The 12,058-nt window shown below is 34.2% G+C and overlaps 1 protein-coding gene across 9 annotated transcripts in view; it reads left to right on the top strand.

Annotated features, from left to right (window-relative positions):
- The first annotated feature begins 8,072 nt into the window (after window positions 1-8,072).
- The window catches only part of LOC128638134 (sodium channel protein type 2 subunit alpha-like), a 189,306-nt gene continuing 185,320 nt past the window's right edge, over window positions 8,073-12,058 (top strand). For all 9 annotated transcript variants that reach the window (XM_053690036.1, XM_053690021.1, XM_053690028.1 and 6 more), the window contains exons 1-2: window positions 8,073-8,368; window positions 10,476-10,594. In XM_053690036.1, coding sequence (XP_053546011.1) covers window positions 8,102-8,368; window positions 10,476-10,594 — 386 coding nt within the window. In that variant the 5' untranslated portion in view covers window positions 8,073-8,101. The remainder of the gene's footprint in view (window positions 8,369-10,475; window positions 10,595-12,058) is intronic.

The following is a 12,058-nucleotide window of genomic DNA, read 5'->3' as shown; positions in this document are numbered from 1 at the left end:
AAGCAAATTTGATAAAAGACGTCAATTGTAAAGTTATTTAAAATGGCAAACTATCTGAATCAATACATTTTCATTTTGACTTTACTGTCCCTTTAATGTAAATTAACATTTTCCTATTGTACTATTGACACATTTATGTTATATATGAAAATACAGTTTTTCTTATTGATTTTCAGAATGAGTTCTGTTTCTCATGGCACATGATGAATTATATGGGTTTGGCAAAAAATAGATTTTAAATGAACCCATGTGTAGGAAACTGACAGACTTATAAAGACATTGTATCATTTTGCATCCTTATGATATTTTTATTTACTGGGAAGCAAACAAATCAAGAATCCAAAAGTATGGAACCTCTTAGGGATTTTATTAATCAGTTATAAGTCATAACCTACTATGATTTTGAGAAATGTGTTTAAAATGAGACATTGGGGTAGATTTATCAAGCACCGGAAACTTAAAGGGACACTGTACCCAAAAAATTTCTTTCGTGATTCAGATTGAGCATGCAATTTTAAGCAACTTTCTAATTTACTCCTATTATCAATTTTTCTTCGTTCTCTTGCTATCATTATTTGAAAAAGAATTCATCTAAGCTTTTTTTTGGTTTCAGTACTCTGGATAGCAATTTTTTATTGGTGGATGAATTTATCCACCAATCAGCAAGGACAACCCAGGTTGTTCACCAAAAATGGGCCGGCATCTAAACTTACATTCTTGCATTTCAAATAAAGATACCAAGAAAATGAAGAAAATTTGATAATAGGAGTAAATTAGAAAGTTGCTTAAAATTTCATGCTCAATCTGAATCACAAAAGAAAATTTTTGGTTACAGTGTCCCTTTAAATTAAGAAGCAGTGGTAGTTTATTGTTAGATTTTTAATGGGGTATTAGATTAGGAATAACTTATTTATTTTGGATAATTTAGTTTATTTTCTGTAATGTCATCTTTTTTATTTTTGTAATGTTAGGATTTTTTATTTTAATGTAATCTTAGGATTTTTTATTTTAATGTAATCTTAGGATTTTTTATTTTAATAGGATTTTTTATTTTAATGTAAAGTTAGGATTTTTTATTTTAATGTAAAGTTAGGATTTTTTATTTTAATGTAAAGTTAGGATTTTTTATTTTAATCTAATGTTAGGATTTTTTATTTTAATGTAATGTTAGGATTTATTATTTTAATGTAATGTTAGGATTTTTTATTTTAATAGGATTTTTTATTTTAATGTAAAGTTAGGATTTTTTATTTTGGGTAAAGTTAGTTTTTTTTTAAAGTAATTTATGTTTTTTATTTTTGGTAATTTTTAATTAATTTTTAAGGTAGATGTTTTTTAGTCATTTTATGTTAGCGTATTTTAATTGGGGTTAACTTAGGGGGTGTTAGGTTAGGGAGCTTAGTTATTAGGTTAATACTTTGCATTGTGGGGGTTTGGTGGTTTAGGGGTTAATAGTTTTATTAGATACTTTGCATTGTGGGGGGTTGGCGGTTTAGGGGTTAATAGGTTAATTAGGTACTTTGTGTTGTGGGGTGTTGGCGGATTAGGGGTTAATACTTTTATTAGTTATTGCGATGTGGGAGGATGGCGGTTTAGAGGTTGATATTGCGCATGCGTTAGTTGTTTGTTACGGTACTTTCATAGCGCAAGGCTTGCTGCGTCTGCCTATGTGTGACGAGTTGGAATTGGAGTAAAATGTCTCCATTCTGTGCGCGTAAGTCCTTGCGCTGAATATGTGATACCGACTTGTTACGTCGGTTCTATGTTAGTTTATGAGAGTAAAAAATGCAGGTGACGGGTAAAATATACGCACGTAACTTGTATGCTGCGCCCTATATGTGATTGCTCGATTAGACTAAAAATTGGCGACACCGCGTTTATAATTTATAATTTGATACAAACTTTTATTGGAATACATTTTTATGGTAAAGGGCCTAAGCAATTACCACCATTTTCTGCACCTTGTTAATCTGCACATATGTGTACAGAGACTTAATGTGAGTGAATGATAAAATAAAATTTCACTTTTTTTTCCATCTGAACATGGCTTCCACATTAAAAATATATCTAAAATGTGTTACTTCCTCACTCAAGACACAACTAAGATTCTTATCTACTCCCTTATCATTTCCCACCTTAACTACTGCAACTCTGTCTTCTCTGGTCTCTCAAGCTACCCCCTGACCACACTGCAATCCATCACGAATTCCTCTGCCAGGCTCGCCTTCTTAAGCATTGTTCCACATCTGCTGCACATCTTTGCAAACACCCCCACTGGCTTCCCTTAGCTTCAAGAATCAAATTAAAAATGTTGACCCTAACAAATAAAGCCCCCACCAACATTACACCCTCCTATATTTCTGCCCTTGTCTGCAAACCCAACCCCCTCTGTTCTGCCCAAGACCTTCTTTTCTCCTTATCTCTCATTACTTCCTCACACTATCGTCTGCAAGACTTTTCTAGATCTGCACTTATCATATGGAACTCCTAGTTTTGCCCAGTCAGACTTTCTTCTAGTCTCAAAAACTCCACATTTTCCTTAAAAACATATCTGTGCAAGGATGTGTACAACTTACTTTAAGATGTCTCTACTACTTATGTTTCCTTCTCCCTCAACTTCCCTTATGTACTTCCTTTAGAATTTAAGTCACGAGTCCACCTGTCCTGTTGATCAATTTATATAAAGATGGTTTACAGCTTACAGTGACTCAAGGCCAGGACTCTCTACCCTTATGATTTATGTAAATGTATGATTATTGTACTCCATAACTGTATAAGTACTATTTATGTATACAGGGAGTGCAGAATTATTAGGCAAATGAGTATTTTGACCACATCATCCTCTTTATGCATGTTGTCTTACTCCAAGCTGTATAGGCTCGAAAGCCTACTACCAATTAAGCATATTAGGTGATGTGCATCTCTGTAATGAGAAGGGGTGTGGTCTAATGACATCAACACCCTATATCAGGTGTGCATAATTATTAGGCAACTTCCTTTCCTTTGGCAAAATGGGTCAAAAGAAGGACTTGACAGGCTCAGAAAAGTCAAAAATAGTGAGCTATCTTGCAGAGGGATGCAGCACTCTTAAAATTGCAAAGCTTCTGAAGCGTGATCATCGAACAATCAAGCGTTTCATTCAAAATAGTCAACAGGGTCGCAAGAAGCGTGTGGAAAAACGAAGGCGCAAAATAACTGCCCATGAACTGAGAAAAGTCAAGCGTGCAGCTGCCAAGATGCCACTTGCCACCAGTTTGGCCATATTTCAGAGCTGCAACATCACTGGAGTGCCCAAAAGCACAGGGTGTGCAATACTCAGAGACATGGCCAAGGTAAGAAAGGCTGAAAGACAACCACCACTGAACAAGACACACAAGCTGAAACGTCAAGACTGGGCCAAGAAATATCTCAAGACTAATTTTTCTAAGGTTTTATGGACTGATGAAATGAGAGTGAGTCTTGATGGGCCAGATGGATGGGCCCGTGGCTGGATTGGTAAAGGGCAGAGAGCTCCAGTCCGACTCAGACGCCAGCAAGGTGGAGGTGGAGTACTGGTTTGGGCTGGTATCATCAAAGATGAGCTTGTGGGGCCTTTTCGGGTTGAGGATGGAGTCAAGCTCAACTCCCAGTCCTACTGCCAGTTTCTGGAAGACACCTTCTTCAAGCAGTGGTATAGGAAGAAGTCTGCATCCTTCAAGAAAAACATGATTTTCATGCAGGACAATGCTCCATCACACGCGTCCAAGTACTCCACAGCGTGGCTGGCAAGAAAGGGTATAAAAGAAGAAAATCTAATGACATGGCCTCCTTGTTCACCTGATCTGAACCCCATTTAGAACCTGTGGTCCATCATCAAATGTGAGATTTACAAGGAGGGAAAACAGTACACCTCTCTGAACAGTGTCTGGGAGGCTGTGGTTGCTGCTGCACGCAATGTTGATGGTGAACAGATCAAAACACTGACAGAATCCATGGATGGCAGGCTTTTGAGTGTCCTTGCAAAGAAAGGTGGCTATATTGGTCACTGATTTGTTTTTGTTTTGTTTTTGAATGTCAGAAATGTATATTTGTGAATGTTGAGATGTTATATTGGTTTCACTGGTAAAAATAAATAATTGAAATGGGTATATATTTGTTTTTTGTTAAGTTGCCTAATAATTATGCACAGTAATAGTCACCTGCACACACAGATATCCCCCTAAAATAGCTATAACTAAAAACAAACTAAAAACTACTTCCAAAAATATTCAGCTTTGATATTAAAGAGTTTTTTGGGTTCATTGAGAACATGGTTGTTGTTCAATAATAAAATTAATCCTCAAAAATACAACTTGCCTAATAATTCTGCACTCCCTGTATGTCTTCTGTTTATTGACACCGTAACTACAGAGATGCATCATATGTTGGGACTTTATAAATAAAAAATAATAATAATAATAATACTATCAAGAGAATAAAACAAATGTGATACTAGAAGTAAATCAAAAAGTTGTTAAAAATCACATGCTCTATCTGAATTGTGAAAGATTAATTTTGTCTTTACTGTCCTTTTAAGTGTTATCATATCTAACTGTTTCTTTATTTCATATTAATCAAAGCTGGCTTAAATTAATGGGGCATTATAGTCAACAAATATCTGGTGCTTTTTCCCTTTTTTTTTTTTTTTTTTTTTTAAATTGTTCCTGTACTGAATAAACCAACTTTTTTTTTTAATGTGAAAGTTGTCCCTGTCAGCTAGTGAGGGGTAGGAACATTGTACTTCCTATTATATTCACAATAAATTTAAATCACTTTTAAATTATTTTTTTAAAACAACATTTTTAAAAATATTTAATCACTTCTTTTTTCATATACATTTATTTTGAGTAATATGGCCCATCTAAAACTATAAATTATGTGTAATATATATATATAATTTTTTTTATAAATCGTCTACTTACATTTTAGCTAAAAAATATAAAGGGTAATGTATTTTAGTATTATTATCTTTAAGTGATGAGAGGTTATTTAAAAAAAATGCTGTCCATAGTTGCCAAGATTTTAAATTGTATAGACTGCAAAATATTTCACCTAATGGTGAATCATTAATTTTTTTTAAAACATTGTGTTCTACAAGTTTTGTTAGCTTTTGTGTGTGTGTGTTTAGGCATCTACTTGCGGAGCAGTGAGGTTTATTAGCATATGCATGAAGGCAGCTGCTTCAGGGCTTAGCAACCTGTGAATCTGTGCAGCAACAGTAGGAATGCTATCTGGAGCACACAATCTATTTTAGGGCAACCTTTTCTGGCAATACCCTAACATTAAATGCTCTTATATTGGAGAAGAAGTGTTTAATTGAACCGGGACGAGGCTTAATAGTGTCAGAATTTGCTATGTGTACAACACAAATCATTTTGTAATTTTTGTAGAAATTGTGTATTTTTTTAAAAGGAAATTAATATTATTATCATAATAACAATTAGGACTGTAAAGTGTAAATTAATGTAAGATTAAAGGGACAGTCTACTCCAGAATTGTAATTGTTTAAAAAGATAGATAATCCCTTTATTACCCATTCTTCTGACACTGTTATATTAATATACTTTTTACCTCTGTGATTACCTTGTATCTAAGCCTTTGCAGACTGCCCCCTTATTTCAGTTCTTTTGACAGACTTGCATTTTAGCCAATCAGTGCCCTCTCAGATCTCTGGTTAATTTTCCAAAAGTGCCCCAATTGCCCCCAAAATAAAGTATATTGTACTTTTTTGTTTAAAAAAAGTAGCATGTCTCACGGCATGAGAACGAGGCTCCTATTGGAGTCTATGGAAGCATGCTCTATAGAGTGTGCACTGATATTACGAGTGGAGCGCAAATATTGCACATGCGAAAGCGCAATTTTGAGCTCCACTCATAATCTGGCTTTTAATGAGTCCGACCTGAAACTTGATGTTGGCATAAAGTTGACAGGGGCTTTTGGCCATTAGTCTGATCTCAGGCCGGAAATGGGAATATGACTAATAGGTGCTTCATCCGTAAGTCTGATGTGGGCAGTACGTTTGTTGGTCTTAGGCATCTTTGCCTTTGTTGGCCCTTTTTTCCATAAATGCGCAGGGAGCAACATGTATTATGCTTTTTAACAACATGTTATGACCCGAGGCGCAATACATGTTCCGCCCTGCTTAGCCTGCAGCATGAGTGACTCATAAGTGTCCAGGAAAACGTTAAAAGTATTGTGGGCCTTAGCCACTATGCCTAATGGTCAATGCAGGATTAAATGCTTAGCCTTTGCAGATAGACACTAATGAATTAATTAGAAACGGGCGGTGCTGGAGAGGTTGTATAAACCGCTTGTGAATGTGCTCCTTGATTTCTAATTATCATTACTGTGCAGCCATAGTTTAAAGGGACAGTCAAGTAAAAAAAAAAACTTTCATGATTCAAATAGGGCATGCAATTTTAAATAACTTTCCAATTTACTTTTGTCACCAATTTTGCTTTGTTCTCTTTGTATTCTTAGTTGAAAGCTAAACCTAGGAGGTTCATATGCTAATTTTTTAGACCTTGAAGACCGCCTCTAATCTGAAGGCATTTTGACAGTTTTTCACCACTAGAGGCATTAGTTCATGTGTTTCATATAGATAACATTGAGCTCATGCATGTGAATTTACTGAGCAGTGAGCACTGATTGGCTAAAATGCAAGTCTGTCAAATTAACTGAAATAAGGGGGCAGTCTGTAGAGGCTTATATACAAGGTAATCACAGATGTAAAAAGTGTATTTATATAAGTGTTGGTTATGCAAAACTGGGGAATGGGTAATAAAAGGATTATCTATCTTTTTATACAACACAAATTCTTGTGTTGACTGTCCCTTTAAGTCTCGTTGGGCATTTCAAATTAAATAATGTTTTTCAGTTGCATAAAACATTTGAATGGCTGAACAAGTTTACCTAAAATTTGACAGTTTAACCTGAACTGTGAGTCACTACAAAACATTACAACATAAAGTAAATCTGTTTAAAGTGTTTCTTGAGTTACTAATATTTGGAGAAAAAATAAAGTCTGTATTCCAGAAATATAATCATTTGTAAAATCAGTGAAATTATTGGTTTCAGTACAGAGTTAAAGGACCAGTCAATGCAGTAGATTTGCATAATCAACAAATGCATTATAAGAAGACAATGCAATAGCACTTAGTCTGAACTGCAAATGAGTAGTAGATTTTTTTAAAATAAATTGCAAAGTTCTGTCTATTTCCACTCCCCCTGTATCATGTGACAGTCATCAGCCAATCACAAATGCATATACGTATATGCTGTGAAATCTTGCACATGCTCAGTAGGATCTGGTGACTCAAAAAGTGTAAATAAAAAAAAATTAAAACTCTGAGTATCATTCTTAGTGTTAAGTTTTAAATTAATTAAAACAGCTTTATTTTTAACATTATTCATGAAAAATATTTTAACATGCTCTTTGCTTGACAGTTTCTTTAAACGATGGCATTACCTTTACTTTTGCTGCTTAATTATATATAATGTCTAAAAAAAAATAGAGGTGTTCAGTGGCTAATAGATTATAGAGCTTTACAAAACGAGAAAAAATTTAGAAGTCCAATCAATTTGAATAAAATTAGAGGCAGCTATGTAGCAGAGTTAGCCGTGTGAAGTCAGCATGGTGCATTTCAGGGTCTGAGTGTTAGAAATTGCTTGATTTTTTTTGGGGGGGGATTAAATTACATGAAAAGGGGCAACATAAATAATGACAATATATTTCAAAGTAGTTTCATTAGGCATACATGTAAATTTTATATACCAATCTCACAGTGTTTACTGTCCCATTATCAATTCATCCTGTTAAAAAAGGAAAACGTTTTAAAACCTAATTACATTCAAACATTTTCAAAAGGTACAGTTAATATCTGAATGTTACATTCAAAATGTGAAATATGTATAAATGTTCTGTATGTGTTTCATTCAATGTTAACTATAAATGCTCTTAGGTGTTTTTAATTGCTTGACTTACACATTTTCTTCAATGACATCCTTTTGTTCCTTGTTCTCTCATTTTAGAATTCCATTATGAAAGTAGCTTAGAGGTAATTAAAAGGTGCAGGATGAAAAGATGGCGCAGGCACGACTTGTACCGCCAGGACCAGACAGCTTCCATTATTTTACCAGGGAATCACTTGAAGCTATTGAGAAACGCATTGCCGAAGAGAAGGCTAAGAAGCCCAAACAAGAGCACAGAGATGAGGATGACGACAATGGCCCAAAACCAAGCAGTGACTTGGAAGCAGGCAAAAGTTTGCCATTTATATACGGTGACATACCTCCTGGAATGCGATCAGAACCACTGGAGGACCTAGACCCATATTATATGAATCAAAAAGTAAGTTTCACTTTGGCTAGTTTCTATGTAATTTTTGATTCAGCATGACACGTGCTCTTCGAGTTTGTAAATGCATATTAACCCTTGACTGCTGCAACAGTTATTTTCTGCAACTCATTCTCTCAACCAAGGGATTTAAATATGGTCAAAGAAAAAAGAAAAAAAATCACAAATATTGTGTTTTCTTGTGTTATATAAACCAGGTGTTTTAGTTGTATTTTCTGTATTTTTTAATTTTTTTTTACTAAAAATACTTTGTACCCAAATATTTTTCAGTAAACATTTTGCTTTTTTTTTATTTGTTTACATCCCTCAACTAAAGAATTGAATAGAATATTCACAAAATAGGAATCGAGTAGTAAGTTTCAGAATTGTCTTTTAGTTCAAGTAAATGATAAGCTATACATATTTTAAATTCTCTATGGGTAGACTTAAAGACTATTTTTCAGATAGAGCATACAGTTTTTGTTTTTAATCAGATTTACTTCTATTATCAAATTCACTTTGTTCTTTTGGTATCCTTTGTTAAGGAGCCATACTTAGGTCAGTAGCTTAACGGCAGGCATGTGTCTGGAACACTATAAGGTAGAAGTTTTGCAAGACTACTTTTAAAATGTATTACATTGTGCAATCTGCTGCTATCTACTACAGTGCTCAAAAGTGTATCACATTGCAAAAACATTCTTGCAAAACTGCTGCCATATATTGTTCCAGACACATGATACCTACTTACAACAGCAAAGAATACAATGAGAACCAAGTCAGTTTGACAATAGAAGTAACTTGAAATGTAGTTATGCTCTATCTGAATAATACAAAAAGAACATTTTAGATTCATGTCCCAGGATGATCATTTAGACTCTAGAGGTTGAAAAGTTTATCTGGTGGTTTTGCTAAAAAAGTAAAATTTTTCTAAAGGACTGTGATTGACCAACTAATGTCTTCCTTTGATGAAATCTCTCTTGGTTTCTGTATTACCTTTTTATAATGTTTTAATACATGTTTATTGTTTTAATAAAGTTAATAATACAAGAATGTTTTGATGTGAAAGGAAGTGTTTATTTGTAAAAAATTGTATCCAAATTTTGCAAAAAGACCACCAATTTAAGTTAATATCATTAATACAGTATTTGCTACTGTATCGGCTAATACTTTTGGAAAATTCTACTGTTTTTATGCATATTAGATTAAAGGCACATGAAAGCCGAACATTTTTTTTGTGTGATTCAAATAGAGCATACACTTTTTTTTTTTTTTTTTTTTAAAAAAAGCCAATTGACTTCTGTTTTTAAATTTGCTTTGTTTCCATGATATCCTTTGTTGAAGAGATACCTATAGTTGTGTGGAGCACATTCTTGTAAAACAGCTGCCCTGCTTTTCAATTTATAGATAATCCCTTTATTACCCATTAACTAGTTTTGCATAACCAACACAATTCACCTCTGTGATTACCTTGAATCTAAGCCTCTGCAAACTGCCCCCTTATTCAGTTCATTTGACAGACTTGCATTTTAGCAAATCAATGCTGACACCTAGGAACCACACGTGCATGAGCACAATGTTATCAATATGACACACATGAACTAATGCCCTCTAGTCATGAAAAACTGTCAAAATGCATTCATATAAGAGGCGACCTTCAAGGTCTAAGAAATTAGCATATGAGCCTACCTAGGTTTAGCTTTCAAATAAGAATACCATGAGAACAAAGCAAAATTGGTGATAAAAGTAAATTGGAAAGTTGTTTAAAATTACATGCCCTATCTGAATCATGGAAGTTTATTTTGGACTAGACTGTCCCTTTAAGATACCAAGAGAATGAAACAAATTTGATAAAAAAAGAAGTAAATTAGAAAGTTGTTTAAAATTACATGCTCTATCTAGAATCATGAAAGAAAAGATTTTGGTTTAGAGTCTTTAACCTTAACTTGCAATTCTCCAAATTTGTTGAGGACATTTTTTTCCACATGTAGACCACTAATCATGTTAGTGTTAAAATGTCATATAAATAATGAATGGTTCATTTGATTGTTATTAGCCAATGTAAGTTGCATGTACATTAACTTTTCTCCTTCTTGCTGAAATTGTATATCTTTTTGTTTTCCAGACTTTTATAGTATTGAATAGAGGGAAGGCAATCTTCCGTTTCAGTGCCACATCTGCCTTGTATATTTTAACTCCTTTCAACCCTCTTAGAAAAATAGCTATTAAGATTTTGGTACATTCATATCCTTTACAAATGTTCTATAGTTATAAATTGTTTGAATATTGTTTTCACAGGATGGGTGGGATGTTATGATAATTCAGTGTGGTAAATGCATTGACAGGGTGTACCTAACCGGGTTTTCAGGGCTCACCACTGCTACCGGGCCTGTCAAATTAGGGGGCCCTGATCAAGCAGATTTCAGAGCAGTTTGTTTACAGGGATGTAGGTTTTTTTAATCACAAATAGAGGTTTTGTGAATAAAAACAACCAAGAAAAAGAAATATCTGCACATAAAGAAAGCAGTTTGCTGTGGTAAACTTCTTTTTAGTGCTGTAATATTTGTTACGCTTTGCTAGGCTTTCCATCAACTCCCTTTACTTGTTTATGTGTTTGTGCATGTCTTTTTGTGTGTGTGTGTGTGTGTATGTGTCTATGTGTATGTATGTGTTTGTGTGTGCATGTGTCTATGTGTGTGTTTATATGTATGTATGTGTTTGTGTATATGTGTATGTATGTCTGCGTGTGTATGTGTATATGTTTGTGTATATAGGTGTGTGTATGTATGTGTTTTTGTGTGTATGTGTGCATGTATGTTTGTATCTGTGCCTGTTTGTGTGTGTATATATGTTTGCCAAGTGTATATACGTGTATGTATGTATGTCTGCATGTGTATGTGTATATGTGTGTATATACAGTATGTGTTTGTATGTGTTTGTGTGTGTGTGTATGTATGTGAGTATATATGTGTATGTATGTTTTTGTGAGTGTATGTGTGTATATATGTGTGTATATGTGTGTGTGTATACGCTCCTGTGCATTGGTAACCTATTAATGTTACAACAGGTACAGGTGAGCACCATCCATTATTACGGCCTAATATGTAGTTATTGAAATGCTAATTATGGCTGGGGTATTCACTGAGCACAACCAGCTATTCTCTTTAATACCCCCACTGGGAGGTTAATTAGGGTTGTTGTCTCTTGTTGTCTCTTCTACATAGTATACACCTGTATTGACATTTTGAGTATATGTGGTGGTTTCAAAAGGCAACATTAGCTATTTCAAATAACACAATAAAGGTAAATGATTGTGTTGCAAACAATTATATATACTCCACTAGGCCAAATGGACCATTGGAAAGGAAGCACATTAAAAGGGAGAACATATTAGAGTACAATGTCCCTTTTTGGTTCAGCACCTGGTTAGCGCTTGCTGATGGTGGCTAAATGTAGCCACCAATAAGCAAGCGCTATCCAGGGTTCTGAAACAAAAATATGCTGGCTCCTAAGCTATTATTCCTGCCTTTTCAAATAAAGATACCAAGAGAACAAAGACAATTTGATAATAGGAGTAAATTAGAAATTTGCTTTAAATTTGGATGTCATATCCCTTTAAGTTATTAAAAAGTGAATTGTTTTGCATTTGTTATCTTTTAAATCCAATAAGGGAAAGGTGTGTAGCAGGGTTAGCCATGAGAAGTGTAG

Source organism: Bombina bombina, chromosome 1 (genome assembly GCF_027579735.1).
Source record: "Bombina bombina isolate aBomBom1 chromosome 1, aBomBom1.pri, whole genome shotgun sequence".
Classification (NCBI taxonomy): domain Eukaryota; kingdom Metazoa; phylum Chordata; class Amphibia; order Anura; family Bombinatoridae; genus Bombina; species Bombina bombina.
This window is presented reverse-complemented; position numbering and strand designations above follow the sequence as displayed.